At 38.4% G+C, this 13,828-nt stretch overlaps 3 protein-coding genes, 1 non-coding gene and 1 pseudogene across 4 annotated transcripts; 4 read left to right on the forward strand and 1 right to left on the reverse strand.

Annotated features, from left to right (window-relative positions):
• The first annotated feature begins 409 nt into the window (after positions 1–409).
• On the forward strand, positions 410–2,306 carry LOC141834883 (ubiquitin-ribosomal protein eL40 fusion protein). The gene is made up of 5 exons (XM_074722272.1): positions 410–548; positions 626–712; positions 796–898; positions 1,936–2,002; positions 2,092–2,306. The coding sequence occupies exons 1-5, from the start codon at positions 446–448 to the stop codon at positions 2,116–2,118; spliced, it is 387 nt and encodes a 128-aa protein (XP_074578373.1). The 5' UTR covers positions 410–445; the 3' UTR covers positions 2,119–2,306.
• LOC141835450 (small nucleolar RNA Z266) lies at positions 1,556–1,651 on the forward strand. The gene has a single exon (XR_012602391.1). It is a non-coding gene; the product is annotated as a small nucleolar RNA Z266 (small nucleolar RNA).
• A 1,386-nt stretch (positions 2,307–3,692) lies between the features above and the next one.
• LOC141835130 (peroxidase 3-like) lies at positions 3,693–5,600 on the forward strand. The gene is made up of 4 exons (XM_074722557.1): positions 3,693–3,893; positions 3,977–4,168; positions 4,287–4,449; positions 5,182–5,600. The coding sequence occupies exons 1-4, from the start codon at positions 3,693–3,695 to the stop codon at positions 5,598–5,600; spliced, it is 975 nt and encodes a 324-aa protein (XP_074578658.1).
• A 210-nt stretch (positions 5,601–5,810) lies between these two features.
• Positions 5,811–10,371, reverse strand: LOC141835129 (kinesin-like protein KIN-14H). Its single transcript, XM_074722555.1, has 16 exons — positions 10,157–10,371; positions 9,929–10,073; positions 9,710–9,819; positions 9,512–9,631; positions 9,231–9,434; positions 8,463–8,672; positions 8,316–8,390; positions 8,057–8,203; positions 7,819–7,960; positions 7,591–7,700; positions 7,236–7,397; positions 6,949–7,151; positions 6,618–6,699; positions 6,432–6,536; positions 6,249–6,353; positions 5,811–6,142 (listed from the first exon to the last, which is right to left on the reverse strand). Exons 1-16 carry the CDS (start codon positions 10,364–10,366, stop codon positions 5,987–5,989), a joined length of 2,286 nt encoding a protein of 761 aa, XP_074578656.1. The 5' UTR covers positions 10,367–10,371; the 3' UTR covers positions 5,811–5,986.
• A 1,630-nt stretch (positions 10,372–12,001) lies between these two features.
• Positions 12,002–13,803, forward strand: LOC141835128 (pentatricopeptide repeat-containing protein At1g08070, chloroplastic-like; annotated as a pseudogene).
• Positions 13,804–13,828: the final 25 nt, after the last annotated feature.

Genomic DNA, 13,828 nt, shown 5'->3' on the forward strand with positions numbered 1-13,828 from the left:
AATCAGAATGAAACAAAAAAAAAATTGCAAATACTTCTGAAGTAAGAGGATTTGGAATCCTTCTTCTGCTACTATCTAATCGATCTCACTAGGAAAGTAATCAAATTAAAACCTATGGAAGAGCAAAAGACTGCAGATTTCTACCTCGACGATCACCGCGCGCGTCGGAAACGATCCAGAACGAGGGATTTGAGGTTGAGAAAGTTCAGGACTCACCGAGGAAGAACACAAAAGAAGTGAATAAAAGAACGGGTTTGGATATTTTTTAACTTGAATCCGTACCCGTTTAGTTTTTGGGCCGGCGGCCCAATTGAATCGGACTCTATCAGGCCTTTAAAGGGTATTTTAGTCAGTGAGCCCAACTAAGAACACTATATAAAGGCTCGAAGGTTAGGGTTTTGGTGGTGGCGTCGAAGAAAGAAGGCGATCGAGGAAAGCCGGCGCGATGCAGATCTTCGTGAAGACCCTCACGGGCAAGACCATCACTCTAGAGGTCGAGAGCAGCGACACCATCGACAATGTCAAGGCCAAGATCCAAGACAAGGAAGGTGTTCGTCTCTGGATCCGTCTGCTTGACTTAGTTGATCCATTTCGATAGTTGTTTCTCATTTTATCGTGATTCTAGGGATCCCGCCGGACCAGCAGAGGCTGATCTTTGCTGGTAAGCAGCTCGAGGACGGGCGGACCCTCGCTGATTACAACATCCAGAAAGGTTCGCTTTTTATGATCTTTACTTGGATTTGCATACTTTTTTCGTAATACGACGAGTTACATGGGTTGTTTTCTGGGTTTTAGAGTCTACACTGCATCTTGTACTGAGACTGAGAGGTGGAATCATTGAGCCTTCTCTCATGGCACTTGCTAGGAAGTACAACCAAGAGAAGATGATCTGCAGAAAGTAAGCTTGCAATTTCCTCATTTTATTGTTTTGTTTAAATGTTTGATATTTCTTTTTCGTGCTTTGTTTCTCTTGATTGTGTTTATGAGCCTGTGTGATTCCATATTGGTTCGTTGAATGCTGATTAATGTTGTTTTGGATGGAACTATGATTTAAATCCTCCAATCCTTATCGTGCAGTAGAGGCTGCCATAGGGCCGAAGATTGACACTCCTTTACTTTGTCAGCTGCCTTGAATTTATTCGCAGTTGATTTTCGCGGGTGTAACATGCAAAACATTAAGCCCTAATCCTTTACATGCATTTTGTAGTAAATGCACTTGTTAGAGCCCTATATATGTGTACTCTATAGTTCTTTTTAGAAGATATTTTGATAACGTTTCTATCAAATGTTGAAGATCTATCCATACATTACATGTTTATAAAAGAGAAACCATCTACATATGAGTTTATATCGACCCATTTCTATGAAAAGTTTATTCTTTCTAAGAAAGAACAGGCCGAGTAAATTGGCAAAGATCGTTCAGTTTGGTCAAATTGAAGACATAGCTTGTAGGATCTGATCGCAAACAAAAGCAAGTTTAAAATATGTTTTTTTTTTCACTTGATTTACCTCAATTGTATGTTCTATATGGAAAATATCGAAACTGAACAGTGCTAATTGGCAGGGGTGATGAATCAATTAGATGTGCTAAGGAACTCTTTTTCTAATGAGCTGAACTTTTGAGGCATATTAATATTCTGACCTGCCAAATGCCATACCAACTGTGAAATTTTAAAAACTTCTCATGTTTTCCTCAATTTGGTGATTCCTTGAAGTACTGTAATTTGCTGATTACAGTATGGATTTTATTTGAATCGATACTCTGCAAGTTTCTTTGTTCAGTCACTACATGAAACTACATAAATTTATGTTTGATGTCATATATATTTCTCATTATGCTCTATTCATTTAATTGTGGGTTGTACTATCTCTACCCTTAAATCTTTTGTTTATAAGACCACTGTTGGTAACCAAACCATCTCATCATCTCATCAGGTGTTATGCACGTCTGCATCCAAGGGCAGTCAATTGCCGGAAAAAGAAGTGTGGCCACAGCAATCAGGCAATATTTATGTTTCTGTTATTTTTATTAATTTGTCGATCAAAATGCCTTGATATTTAAGCTATTTCCTGCTGTTTCTCAATTTGCAGTTGAGGCCCAAGAAGAAGATCAAGTAAACTACTTGGTTGATTTTTATTTGGATCCAAGAGGCTTTAGAAGAAGACCTGCAATATATTGGATTTTGACTGTTCTGTAGTAGACTAGTAGCAATATTTTGGATCTTTGGCGACTTGTTGGATGTTTCCACAAATAAATGAGATTTGACTGCTTCAGTAATGATAATTTATGTTCGAGTGTTGCTATTTGATCATAAGTTCCTGAGTGGCTTACAATTCATGTCAAGTTGGTCACAGATCAGATACTAACTTTGTTTGTAATTGAAAATTGTCTAGTTTTAGATTTTTGTTCTTGAAAATAGAGTTTGAAAATTGAAAGAATAAAGTGGATGTTTATTATTAGCTTTTTTTTAAATAAAAATTAGTCTTGTTTGAAGTGAGTGGTATGAAAACCAATTAAAGAATATCAATCTCTACAAACTCTTTTTCTATCTACACCCTCACCTTTTATGTTATATTTAAAATATTTTTCTGGTTTTTGGTCAGTTTAATTGTAAAAATACAAATTATTAAATTATGATGGGGTATTATTTTGATAATTTTTAAAAGAGGAATGTTCTTTTGACAACATAAATAAAAAAAATATTATTTTTATTTTCTATTTTTTTATTTTTATATTTTGAGAAATAAAATTGATGATAAAAAATTATTATAATTAATTTAAATAATTAAACTTCCATATAATATAATCAAAGTATTTAGGTTTTACCTTCCATATAATATAATTAAACTTCCATATAATTAAAGTATCAATCTACCTCATTGAAAAGAAAATAATAAGTTTCTTCATGATTATAAATTTAAAGTACAATTTATATATATATATATATTTAAAAATCAACTTTTAAAATATTCATTAATACTTAGATTGAAATTCTCAAATCTCTTCTTCTATGTATTTTACTACAGTGTGGAATCTGTCACTTTAATGATCTCACACGATTTATCTTATGATCATTTGTGAGAAAGTAAATCAAAAAATTATAGTTGGCCATTACGGAGGAGGCATTTTCTCGACTTCGTTAAAATTTGATCCTTGTCCACTTCAATAAGTCTGTTCCGTAGTAACCAACTCAACTATGCTCTGAAAATACATATTTTACTACTAAACAATGAAATATTGAGGATTGGACAAGTTCTAAGAAAGGAATTTACTTTTATTCCAATGAAAAGAAACCCCATGCATTCATTTATTCCTACTTTACTCTCTTTGAGAAGAAAAAGAGGATCAGATACTTTTCCATGCGCACACACAACCCAATTAACCTTTGTAAAAGAAGAAAAATAATACCAATTTTCTCTCCAACTTTGTGAAACAACATTTTTAAGCAATGATTAGAAATGATCACTGCATACTATCCATTTTAATCTCAATCCAAAGATTCTTGCATAATTTCATGGCCTTTAGAAAGATAGAACATATGCTCTTTTTCTTTTAGCTTATTAAAGAGTATGAAGTTTCCTCAAAGTTTAGAGTTTGGTATAACTTGGAGGCCATTAGATTTGATGCTGCAGCAGCAAAAACCAGTGCCATCCTATGACAGTTTTGTTTTGCATCTGCAACAACAAGGAACATGAGATTTTCGGTCTCTGCGATACCGATAATTTTGGGCCTCCTGAGCTGTGTGCAAGCCGATTTAGAGATCGATTTCTATGCCGATAGTTGCCCGCGAGCTGAGATGATGATCCAAGACTTTGTTAGGGAGCACATCTCCAATGCACCCTCTTTGGCTGCCTCTCTTCTTAGAATGCACTTCCATGACTGCTTTGTTAGGGTGTGTATCGTGTATCGACTCACCTCTTTCGATAAGTTGTTGTTTTGCTTTCGATGATCATCGTGTTTTGATTGCTTTTATAGGGGTGTGATGGTTCGATACTCATCAATTCAACCAGAAGGAACCAAGCGGAGAAGGCAGCTATCCCGAACGAAACACTTCGTGGATTCGACTTCATTGATAGATTGAAGAGCTCGGTCGAAGAAGAATGCCCGGGAGTCGTTTCGTGTGCCGACATTCTTGCATTGGCTGCTCGAGATGCGGTTGGAATTATAGTAAGTCTGTCTGTCTATGTGATACATCATATTGAAACTTTGAATGAAAAAAAAAAGAATGCAACAAGTTTTCATAGAAATAAGAAATGGTTTAATCAGATGACTTATTTGACGATAGGGAGGACCATTTTGGAGAGTCCCTACTGGCCGACGCGATGGTCGAGTATCAAAGTTGTCAGAAGCATCGTCGGAGATTCCATCTCCCACATCTAATTTCAGCACATTGCTGAATTCTTTTAACAAGAAAGGACTAGATGTTACAGACCTTGTTCTATTATCTGGTGAGTTACAACATGACAAATATGTGAGACATTCTTTCAGTTTAAAATTGACAAATTACCTCAATGTTTAAGTGCAACAAAACAAGCCAAGCTGAGCCAAGTTTTATAGTGTTCATGCTTGTTTGATAAGGTAACCAAGCCAAACCAAATTAAGCCTAAAATGAACCAAGCCGTTGAAATGATTATTTAAGCTTGAGCTTGGTTCAAACTTGGCTTGAGCTTGATTCATTTAGATGTTATCAAGTTCTCAATTTAAGCTTGTTTGATTGTTTGAAACTTTTATATTTTAAACTTATTTCATTGATTATTGAGCTTGATAATATAAATTTATTTATTCATTTTGAAAGTTTATTTATTTAGCATGTTGATAAAAGTTTTATTGATGAATTTGATTCACGAACATTGTTTGTGAACGTTGTTCACAAACATTGTTTACGAACATTAACAAGTTGAACACATATGTGTTTAATCTTGTATGTATTGAACGAATATAAACAGGCTCTTACCAAGTCAAACACCAAGCTTGTTCATAAACGTTCGGTTCATTTATAGTCCTATGCAAAATTTTGACAAAGTAATTATTGGCTTGTACCGCTTAGTTGAATCTTTGACTTGCTGAAAACACACACACATGGAACAATCAAAATGTAGGAAAAGTTTGTATCTTTCTCTTGCTGAAAAACAAAGCACATTGAACAATTGAACTTACAAGTCATTTTGCTGGTACTTCAGGAGCCCACACGATCGGAATTGCTCATTGCCAATCGATCCACGACCGGCTTTACAACTTCTCCGGCAAAGGAGACCAAGATCCTTCCATGGACAGCCTCTATGCCGCAAACCTGAAGCAGAACAAGTGCAAGTTATCGAATGGCAACACAACAATCATCGAAATGGATCCAGGAAGTTTCAGAACATTTGATGTAGGGTACTACCGGAATGTGCTGAAGCGAAGAGGCCTTCTTGGATCAGATGCAGCTCTGATGACTAATAAGGCAACCCGAGAAGCCGTTACGAGTCTCGCGGAAGGCCCCCCAGAGAGGTTCTTCAGCCAATTTGCATTGTCAATGGAGAGGATGGGCAGCATCCGAGTGAAGACCAGTTCTTCAGGTGAGATCAGAAAGAATTGTGCCATCATAAACAGTTCTTAAGAAATCAATGCTGTGAAACAAGATTGAATAAGTAATTTGCTCATCACAATCTTCCATGGAATGAACAAGTCTAGAACAAACAATTTCATTCTTCACAAAAGTCAACTTCATAACATCATACAGATTATCTTCTAACTAGAACATAAACAAGCATAAAAGTCAACTGGCAGAATGTCACACACAATCAACTATGGCAAATACTTTCAGCAAGATGAAAAGATTATCTGATCACAAATTACAGATTCAACTCCAATATGTAAGTCTGGTTTCAAACTATACAAGTGAGCATAAAAACAATGTTAGAAGTTGAATTGCGTATCGTGTAACGACAGTAACAGCAGTTAGCAGGCATTGAACATTTCTTGCTAGTCTGCTTGAACACCCAGTCATGAGTATGTAAGTGTTTGGCGTCGAGGAATGCCAATCTCACACGAGTTGACCCTGGCAGCAAAGCGAAGTGAGCAAAGAGATTCACCAGCTGATGATGCCTCTGGTGAAATGTTGACGAACATTAAAGTCTTTGAATCCCCACCGAGGCATGGCTATCAATGAACAAAGTGTTGATCAGGCAAACAGCTTATCCAATTGAAGTAACTTGACCTCAAAGCAGATAAGATTGTTCGGTCGAAAATGTATAATGATACTTACCTGTAGAAGGTAAGTTAGCTTAGAGTTCCTGAAAGGTACATGGTCATCTTTCTTCGCAATTGCATATATTACATCACTTAAGGCTGATAAACTTTTGTTGATGGCCTGAAACAATGAGATAAAAGGCAAGTAAGCATTCAAGTTACTCTCTATAATTCAGTCAGCATGAAGATATATATCTACCTGAGTTTCCTTGAGGCGATCCCCGGTAGAGCCACTTTTAGCTAGCCGCTCACTTCCCGCAAGATCAATTAAGTTAAGCACCCCTTGAACCTGCTGTTCTGTATTCTGAAGTCGATAATTATCGCTTAGCTTCAGAGTTCAAAACAAAACTAACCTCTTATGGAGCTTATAGTTAAGATCTCCAACCTCATTAACACCAAAGATCCTTAAAGTGAAGACAAAGTGGCTTCTTGAAGATTGATCATTCATTTGGGTCCTGCCGACAGACCTACTCACAGAATTCACTGAATTTCTCAGGCTTGAATTTCACTTTAGCAATCACTATTTTCAAAGAAACTAGGTGATAATATTTAGTCATGTTTAAGGTTTTTTGCGTGGAGTCTATAAATACATGAAATGCATGTGTTCAAGCAAGCCAGAATAAGCAATACAGGAAGTCCAATGGATGATTGAATTTACGCAAAAGAAAACCATGCAAAAGATAAACGAACTAGTTTTAAGACGATCCTAACTTTACCTGCTCTGCGCAGCTTGTTGTAGGAGGAATGAGACTTCTTCCATGCTGCAAACATCTACTATAGTAAGATCTGATACAACTGTATTGCCATTTAAATCATGCTTGATCGTGTATTGCTTGCTACCATTTGCTTCTAGACTACTACCGCGAATTGGTGATAGTAAATCACGAATCGTCTCGTTGTATATTTCAAGAGTAGATGCCTATGAAATAGAAAATTCTGAAGTAAATCAAGCTAAGAAGATGAACTGAGCAAGCATTAGGACAAATAGGAACCATAAACTTACTTGCATTTTGTATTTCCAACCCTGACACATTAACGATTGACTACTTTGGAATATTTGCTCCAGTGACCTTGGTATAAGGCCACTCTGATCAGCACATTCAGGATTCCCCATCATGGTGTAGGTTTTCCCAGAACCAGTTTGCCCATATGCAAATATGCAAACCTAAAAGGACAATGCTATCTTTCTAAAAACATGAAATCATCATACAAAAATTCTTTGTGACAAGAAACAAGAGAAGCATCTCTAAAAAGTAAAAAAAAAAAAAAAGAGGACCAAATTGAAGTGCTTTAGATAAACCAAACTTTGTATCACAATGATTCTAGAAGCAATAAAGTTCGAAGATCAAATAAAGCACCTTATAGCCATCTAGTGCACTTTGAACCAGCTGTGAGATTTCTACAAATACATCTTCTTGTGAAGCTTCATGATTGAACACTTGGTCAAAAGCAAAGGAGTACACCTGGGCTGTTCGTCATTGCATTGGTCGAGAAAATATCTTGTATTAGAGTGGACATTGCATATTATAGAACACTCTCTCTGTCAGTGTAAGAATCCTGTGGAAAGAAAACACACATTGACATACCATTTTGTGCCAAGTCAATACCACGCCCAAGAAACTCAAGGGATGTTGGATAAGAAACAACAGCTCCATCTGTGCCATTTGAGCAAGTAGGAGGTAAAAGAGGGCGAACTCTACAGAACACTCGAATATTTCCTTTAAGTTCCTGTTGTAATGAGGTTCTCATGAAGTGTTACAAGAAGTTCATGATCAATTAGATTATTTTTGACAATGAATACACATAGTGAAGTGACATCAATACCAATATGGTGTTATGCAACTTTTTTCGCAATTTTTCAGCATCAACTATCTGGCATTCTGCATCTGCAAGACGATCTTGCAAATCCTTTATAATTCTCTTCTGATCTTCATATTCTGTCATTGTCTCAATGGTCGCCAAGTCAGCTCTCTATAAAAGCAGCAAAATGTCAGAAACTAATTCAAACTACATGGAGTTTGATGGTATACAATCTGGAGTTATTGGCTATATGTATATATATATAGTATTAAGAGTCACTGACCTTAAGCATATCACGGGAAGCGGCAAGCTGATGCTGCAACAATAGTATTTGTTCTCTTTGCGAAGCACATGTTTCCTGTAAGTAATAAAGAGCCAATCTGTAAAAGAAGCAGGTTTCGTGATGAGATTGCCTCATTTGAAAACAAACCTCCAATGCAATAATCTTTGTGGATATACTATCCAAATCTTTGGATGATTTGCCAGCGAATTCCTTGTAATTATCAACTTCTATCGTCAAGTTTTTCACTTGTGGTAATAAATGATCACGCTCATCACGTACTAGCTGCAGTTCAGTTCTGAGGAAGTTGACATCCTTCTTTAACTCTTCATTCTGTTTAATGGCGTCTTGCTGAGATGACTGAGGCAAAAAACAAACAGACAAATTATTACAAAGATGGGCAATGCTGTCAACCTACAACTACCCCAACAGCTATAGAACCAAAAGCAAGCACATTTTTGTGACTATAAACAAGCATGAATGTGAAATGTTAGTGATTGTACTTGTACAAAATAATGCTCAAATGAAGTTTGCTAAAGTATCACCTCAAATTTGTTATTTTTGAAAATTTACTCATTCCTTGAAGTTGTTGAAAAGTTGTTAATACTAAGCGGAAGGTGTATGCAAAGGAGAAATTGTTTCCACAATAAGGCATAAGATACTAAGATAGTCCATAATCAGATTAGAGAACTCATGCCAAATGATTAGCTGTGGAAGGATGTGATAAAGATGAGTTGTTGCATCCTTTGGATCCAATAATCAGAAGATAAAAGACTTGACAAGCAAGCTACTACTTTAACCACTACACTAGTAGCTCATGTAATTAGAAAAGTGTTGTTAAAGGAAAGAAGGCAATATATTGAGACAGTAAGCAAGGACATCTAACGTAATAAAGTGTATATTAGGTAGACAACAAACCCTGGACACATCCAACTGATTTTTCAGGGAGTTGGTATGGTCCCTTGTACTAGCCAGGCTTTCCATTAGAGCACTTTTTTCCTTCTGAAGCCTTGAGATTGTTTCACCATTTTTGTTGGCCTCGTTCTGAAGATTACTGTTGTAATGCTGTAAACTGGTATTGTACTCTTGTAATCTTCTATTAGTTTCTTGTAATATTTTTAACTGGAAAAATAATATACAAGAGAGAAATGTTAATAAAGATCACCAAAAGAATTATTGAAATGAAATATAACACGTACCTGGTCACTCATACATTCCTTCTCTTGAGAAACTGTTTCAAACTCTGCAGCTAGAGTTTCTAGGGAATTCTCAACTTCAATTCTTGTGTGCCTTTCATTCTCATGAGATTCGATAGCAGCCTGTGCAAGTTTTTTAGATCTTGTTAGGCACAAGAACATCAATCAGCTAGTAGGCATGAGAGTATTCAAGGTTCTCACCAATTTATCAGATTCCTCCTTCTTGACCTGCTCTTGCAAAAATAAATTTTGGCCTTGAAGCTCCCATGTGGTTGCATCTAAGTCTTCAATTTTAGACCTCATCTGGAACTCTATGAAAAATGAGATATTAATTGAACCATCGATAACACTTCACATAACCAAATCAAAATGAAATTTTGTTTGATCTCATTCAAGTTAAAGATTAAAAACGGTAAATACCAATCTCATCATGCCTTTTCTCTTCAATCTCCAACGAATTTCTAAGCTTCTCCTGCTCCTCAGTGTACCCATCTTCCAGCTCCATGTACCTTCTGATGCAAATCCGAAGCTTTTTGATATATTCCATCATCTTCTCGCTCTTTCCCTGAGGAATCGCCGAGATAAACAAAAAAATTATGCAAAAGCAGTAGAAAATCAACTGAAAACCTCAACAAGGAAAGTTATCACCTTGTAGTCGTGCTTGTTCTTGCCCTTCATCTTCTCGGCCAGAAGTCTCTCCACGTCCTCCCTCGACCCGAACACGACACCATCCGTGCTTCCAGCATCTGAGCTCGGCGCAGCGGCCGCCAGCTCGCACACTCCGCCAGAGTTGGGAGAGTCACTGACGCACGACAGCACCTGCCGCGCCGCCAGACCCTTGCCCGCAGAGCCCACCATTTCTCCAAGACGCCCCGATACTACTCTCTCTGTGGATCGAGCTAAATCCCTAGAAAACAACCCTGAAGCGCAGCAGGGATCTACCAAACAGGAAGGATCTCACATTGTCCGAGGGCATTCCATAGATTACCCACAGGAGGGCATGGATACGAGCGGAAAGGAGTCGGATCTTCCGAAAAAAAGGTAAAGGCAGGACTTTTTTTAAGGTGGGAGGTGGAGCTATCGGGTGAGGTGGGGTGGCTGCAGGATGGAGTGGAACGAAAGGCAAGAGGGAGGAGAGTCGCGAGCCGTCACTTCGACGACTGGAAAGGCAGGAGGAAGGGGAAGAAGGATCGAGGACCAAAAAAATCGTACCTTTTTCTTGCCGATGTCGCCGAGGAACTCGCCGTCTTCTTCCTGCTCCTCCTCGACGGCGATCGATCGAGATTGGCTTCGAATTTTTTGAACTCGAAGCGGGGACCTGTGATGCACCACGAATATTAAAGACAAAATGGACGGTCGCGATCGCGCGCCCTCCATTCTTAAGAACTATTCTTTGTAGCATTTTTTATTTTTATTTTTTCTTCCTGAAAATTATATATAATTTTAAAATATCGAATTTCAATTTTGCGCGTATAATCTTCGAAGTATAAATCGTGCAAACTTGTCCTTATAATTATTTTTCAACTAGTTGACCAATAATAAAAATAAAAGAAAAGAAAAAGATTAATTTTCATATTTATAAAAATTTAAGATGATAAACTTTGACTTTGTTATTGAATAATAATAATAAATTTGGTTATTAGTATTTAATAAATTTCATAAATTATTGGCACACATTTGCTGTTGAGAGCGACAGCTCACAAATTTAATATATAATTAAATAAGTAAATATTGTAACTTAATTAGTTTTAAAAATTATATATTTAAAATCCTTCTTTCATTTTTTGGTTATTGAATATTTATCTCTTTGAATTCTTCAAGTCAAATATTTATCTCTGAAAAATAATATTTCCTCTAAATATAAATTATCAGGTAAAAATGAAAATATTATTTAAAATTGAAAAAAATCAAATGAATACTCTTATTTTAATTATTATTAAAGGTTACTTAAGACCTCCATTATACCTATCATTTTTTCCTTTTTATCTATTGAAAATAAATAATTTTATTATAATTCAATGCTAAGATGTCATACAAATTATATAATATATATATAGCACATTTTATGTTACACATCCCGTACACACTTAAGTATAATTTTTAATTTTTTTAAAAAATTTAAGCTATAATATTTAGGATTCAAAATTTAATGTATAATATTTAGATTAAATGAATATATATATATATATATATATATCTTATTTCTAAATTTTAAAACTCTAAATTAAAAAAAAAATAAAAATACTGAATTAATTTATCAAATTATATATATGTTTTATTTTTTTTCGAGTGAAACTTATTTGGTTATATTTAAATTTTAAAAACAAAACGGGTTTTTGGGTAAAAAGCAAAGTTTGAAATGATTGTTTTCAATGGTTCGATACTCTTACTATATGATCCTCAAATTATTAATATTTTACTAAAGGAGCATTTTGAGAATGCTAAACTTGTAAGGAGTATTTTAAAAAAATCCGCATCCTCTTTCCCTGCGCCATGGCCGCATCCTTCTCCAACCTCCTCTCCCTGCTTCACAAAGCCGCCGCAGCCTCCCAACTCCTCCAGATCCACGCGCAGCTGGTCGCCGCGTCCCTCTTCCACCGTCCTTCGGTAGCAAGTCGCCTCCTTTACGCCGTCTGCGAGCTCCCCGGCAGCGCCTCTCCCCCCCGCATCCCGCCCTCCTACGCCGAGCTCGTCTTCTCCCATATTCCCCGCCCCAACGCCTTCGCCTGGAACAACATCATCCGCTTCCATGCCCGATCCTCCACCCCGATCAAGGCCCTTCTGTCCTTCGCCCGGATGCGTCAAAATCGCGTCTTGGCCGACCATTACACGTACCCCTTCGTCCTCAAGGCCTGCGCCTCGGTGCCCGGAATCGACGAAGGGGGATCCGTTCACGGGAGCGCTCTCAAGGAAGGATTCGCCGAAGACTCCTTCGTGGCGAACGGATTGATCAACTTTTACTGCAAGAGCGGAGAGATTGCCTCCGCTCGTAAGCTGTTCGATGGATCTCGGTTCAAGGATTTGGTGTCGTGGAACTCTCTGATGGCTGGATATGTGGATCGCGGGGACACATTGGAGGCTCGGAAGCTGTTCGACGCGATGCCGGAGAGGGATGCGTTCTCCTGGACGATCTTGATCGACGGATACGGGAAGAAGGCAGGGGATGTCGGCCGCGCTCGAGAGCTGTTCGATGAAATGCCCAACAAAGACAAAGCCTGCTGGAATTCCATGATCGATGGGTATATGGGAGTGGGCATGATAGGCCCTGCCAGAAAGCTGTTCGACGAAATGCCACAAAGAAATGTGGTGTCTTGGAGCATTCTTATCCATGGCTACGTGCGATGTGGATACCCAAAACAAGCTTTGGATCTCTTCCAGCGGATGCTCGTCGAGGGAGTTCAGAGCTGATCAAGTCTGCGCAGTCGGTGTCATTTCCGCATGTTCGCAGTTGGGTGCGCTTGATCAAGGTCGATGGATACACTCCTACCTGAAGAAGAACAGTCGATTGCTGGACGTTGTCACGGAGACAGCGCTGGTCGACATGTACATGAGATGCGGGGACTTGCAGCATGCCCGGTTGATGTTCGACCGAATGCCTAAGAGGAGCGTGGTGACATGGAACGTGTGCATGGTAGGACTTGGCATCCATGGTTTTGGAGCTGAAGCTCTCGAGCTTTTCCACCAGATGGAGAAAGAAGGGCCTCCAATGGATGACCTGACTTTCGTCGCTGCCCTAACAGCTTGTGCTCATGCTGGTTTGGTCGACGAGGGACGGTGCATCTTTGAGAGGATGAGGAGCGATTTCAGTATCGAGCCAAAGGCTGAGCATTACGGTTGCATGGTGGACCTCCTTGGCAAGGCAGGGCTGCTGCGCGAAGCTAGACGAGTGATCGAGACGATGCCGACGGAGCCAACCGCAAGCATTTGGGGTTCACTTCTCGCAGCCTGTCGAGTCCATCGGTGCACTGAGCTAGCAGAGGCCGCAGTCGAGCAGCTGAGGAAGGTCAGGGCGGACGACGGGGGAGTGTACGTGCTGATTTCGAACATATATGCAGCAGAGGGGAAGTGGAATGAGGCATCACTGGTAAGGAGATTGATGAGCTGCAGAGGAATGGAGAAGGAGATTGGGAGGAGTGCAGTGGAGGTGGATGGTTGTGTTCATGAGTTTGTCAATGGAGATGCTTCACATCCTTGCAAGGAGGAAGTATATGCAGTTCTGTGTGATCTATCCAGGGCAATGCTTCCTAAGAGATAGTAAATGAGGCTACAAAATGTAAAAAAAGGAACACTCATTAGTATTGAAGCCAAAAGAGTAGCTGT

The sequence above is a fragment of the Curcuma longa genome, chromosome 9 (assembly GCF_044706935.1).
Source record: "Curcuma longa cultivar G26 ecotype Majalengka, Jawa Barat chromosome 9, ITB_CL_G26_1.1, whole genome shotgun sequence".
In the NCBI taxonomy this organism is placed as follows: Eukaryota; Viridiplantae; Streptophyta; class Magnoliopsida; order Zingiberales; family Zingiberaceae; genus Curcuma; species Curcuma longa.

Coding starts and splice junctions, on each gene's coding strand:
- LOC141834883 (XM_074722272.1), top strand. CDS start 446: ATGCAGATCTTCGTGAAGACCCTCACGGGCAAGACCATCACTCTAGAG. Junction 549..625: donor CAAGATCCAAGACAAGGAAG/GTGTTCGTCTCT, acceptor TCGTGATTCTAG/GGATCCCGCCGGACCAGCAG. Junction 2,003..2,091: donor AGTGTGGCCACAGCAATCAG/GCAATATTTATG, acceptor CTCAATTTGCAG/TTGAGGCCCAAGAAGAAGAT.
- LOC141835130 (XM_074722557.1), top strand. CDS start 3,693: ATGAGATTTTCGGTCTCTGCGATACCGATAATTTTGGGCCTCCTGAGC. Junction 4,169..4,286: donor GAGATGCGGTTGGAATTATA/GTAAGTCTGTCT, acceptor ATTTGACGATAG/GGAGGACCATTTTGGAGAGT. Junction 4,450..5,181: donor AGACCTTGTTCTATTATCTG/GTGAGTTACAAC, acceptor CTGGTACTTCAG/GAGCCCACACGATCGGAATT.
- LOC141835129 (XM_074722555.1), bottom strand. CDS start 10,366: ATGGTGGGCTCTGCGGGCAAGGGTCTGGCGGCGCGGCAGGTGCTGTCG. Junction 7,961..8,056: donor AGTTGCATAACACCATATTG/GTATTGATGTCA, acceptor TCATTACAACAG/GAACTTAAAGGAAATATTCG. Junction 6,143..6,248: donor AGCTAACTTACCTTCTACAG/GTAAGTATCATT, acceptor GTTCATTGATAG/CCATGCCTCGGTGGGGATTC.